Source organism: Mustela nigripes, chromosome 5 (genome assembly GCF_022355385.1).
Source record: "Mustela nigripes isolate SB6536 chromosome 5, MUSNIG.SB6536, whole genome shotgun sequence".
Taxonomy (NCBI): Eukaryota; Metazoa; Chordata; class Mammalia; order Carnivora; family Mustelidae; genus Mustela; species Mustela nigripes.
Genome location: NC_081561.1, coordinates 26297273 through 26299458, shown reverse-complemented (window position 1 = coordinate 26299458; position 2186 = coordinate 26297273). Strand labels below are relative to the sequence as shown.

The 2186-nt window shown below is 37.7% G+C and overlaps 1 protein-coding gene across 1 annotated transcript; it reads right to left on the bottom strand.

Annotated features, from left to right (window-relative positions):
• Window positions 1-1011: 1011 nt before the first annotated feature.
• On the bottom strand, window positions 1012-1954 carry LOC132017169 (olfactory receptor 2W1-like). The gene is given in 2 exon segments (XM_059398970.1): window positions 1012-1029; window positions 1031-1954. Coding segments are annotated over 2 exon segments (942 nt in total).
• Between the last annotated feature and the right edge of the window lie 232 nt (window positions 1955-2186).

The following is a 2186-nucleotide window of genomic DNA, read 5'->3' as shown; positions in this document are numbered from 1 at the left end:
TGGAGATACAAATTGGTGCACCACTATGAAAAGAGTATGGAGATTCCTTAAAAGATTAAATATATAATTACCATATGATTCAGTAATTCCACTGCTGAGTTACCCAAAGAAATCAAAGAAGCAAAACAAAACAAAACAAAACAAAAACAAAACACTAACTTTTGTTTCTTTGTTTTTATTTTTCATTTAATTTTATTTTTTCAGTGTTCCAAGATTCATTGTTTATGCACCACACCCAGTGCTCCATGCAATACATGCCCTCCTTAATATCCACCATCAGGTTCACCCATCCTCCTACCGCCTTTGCTCCAAAATCCTTAGTTTGTTTCCTAGAGTCCACAGTCTCTCATGCTTCATCTCTCCCTCTGATTTTCCCCAATTCACTTTTCCTTTCCTTCTCCTAATGTCCCCACATTATTCCTTATGCTCCACAAGTAAGTGAAACCATATGAACCCTTATATTTATTGCAGCCTTACTTATAATAGGCATGATAAGGAAACAACCCGGTTACCACTCATATGTAAATAGATAAAGAAAACAGTGTATGCATATACACAGTGGAAAAGTACTTAGCCATAAAAAGAACAAAACCTTGCCATTGGCAACAACATGGATGTATCTAGAAGGAACAATGCTAAGTGAACTAAGTCAGGCAGGAAAGACAAATACCATATGAGTTTACTCATATGTGGAATTTAGGAAACAAAACAAATGAACAAACAAAAAAGAGACAAACAAAAAAGTAGACACTTAAACATGGAGAACAAACAAGTCCTTGCCACAGAGGAGAAGGGTCATTAATGGGTGATACAGATAAAGGGGATATAGAGTACCCTTATCATGTTGAACACTGATAAATATACAGAATTGTTGAATCATTATAGCGTACAGCTGAAACTACTGTAACACTCTGTGTCAATTACACTTCAATGAAAAAAAATAAAGACAATTAGAAAATATATTTTATTGCCTTATCCAGGGTAATATTTTGCCATGAATCTGGTTCCTCTTCAATTTTGTAGATTCATGGTCAACTCTCACGAGTTTCCTCAGTGCATTCTTCATGTCCTTATTCCGCAGGGTATAAACAAGAGGGTTGAGACTTGGAGTGATGATTGTGTAAAAGAGGGTGAGGAACTTGCCCTGGTCTTGGGAGGCACTGTTACCTGGCTGTAAGTACATGTAGATAATAGTTCCATAGAAGATGGACACAACAGTGAGATGAGATCCACAGGTATTAATTGCTTTTTGTTGGCTTGCTTTTGACTTTATTGTGAGCACAGCTTTGGCAATGTAGCCATAGGATATAAGAATAAGGCTGAGGGGTGTAAGGACAATGACAATGCCTAAAGCAAAAACAGACATTTCAACTGTTGTGGTGTCTATACAAGCTATTTTGACCATAGCTGGCAACTCACACAAGAAATGATCCAGGAGATTGTTTCCACATCGAGGTAAATTCAGGGTGAGTGTACATAAGACTACAGAGTTGGCCAAACTAATGCTCCAGACTGTGATTACCATCTTGAGACAGAAATGTGGATTCATGATTACCAAGTAATGCAAGGGCTTACAGATAGCTATGAAACGATCATAGGACATAACAGCGAGGAGGAGACACTCAGAGGACCCCAACCACATATAAACATAGAGTTGAGTGACACAGCCCACATAGCTGATGGTCTTGTGAGGTCCCCACAAGTTAACCAGCATTTGAGGGACGATGCTAGTTGTGAAGCACAGATCCAGGAAAGATAAATTCCTAAGGAAAAAATACATTGGAGTTTGAAGATGGGGATCCAGCAGAGATGCAAGGATGATGGCTGTGTTACCCACCCATGTAATGAAGTAGAAGATAGTGACAACTCCTGATAGGACCATCTCCAGTTTGGGATGGTCAGAGAAACCAAGCAGAACAAAACTGTGAAGAGAACTGTAATTGTTTTGGTCCATAGTCCCTCAGTGACCAAGTCCTAGAAAGAAAAGAGTAGAGGTAGGTGAAGGAGGATGGGGAGGAAGAGGAGCAGGAAAAATTTGCCAATACAATCTATATAAATACAGAATTTTATAATGGAAATAATATATGTTAATACTTAAAAATAATGGATAAATACAGTAAACATTAGAGTCAAGTAATCTGGTCTTTGTTGTAGCATCTTTTATAGTGATACTTCATATATTTTTA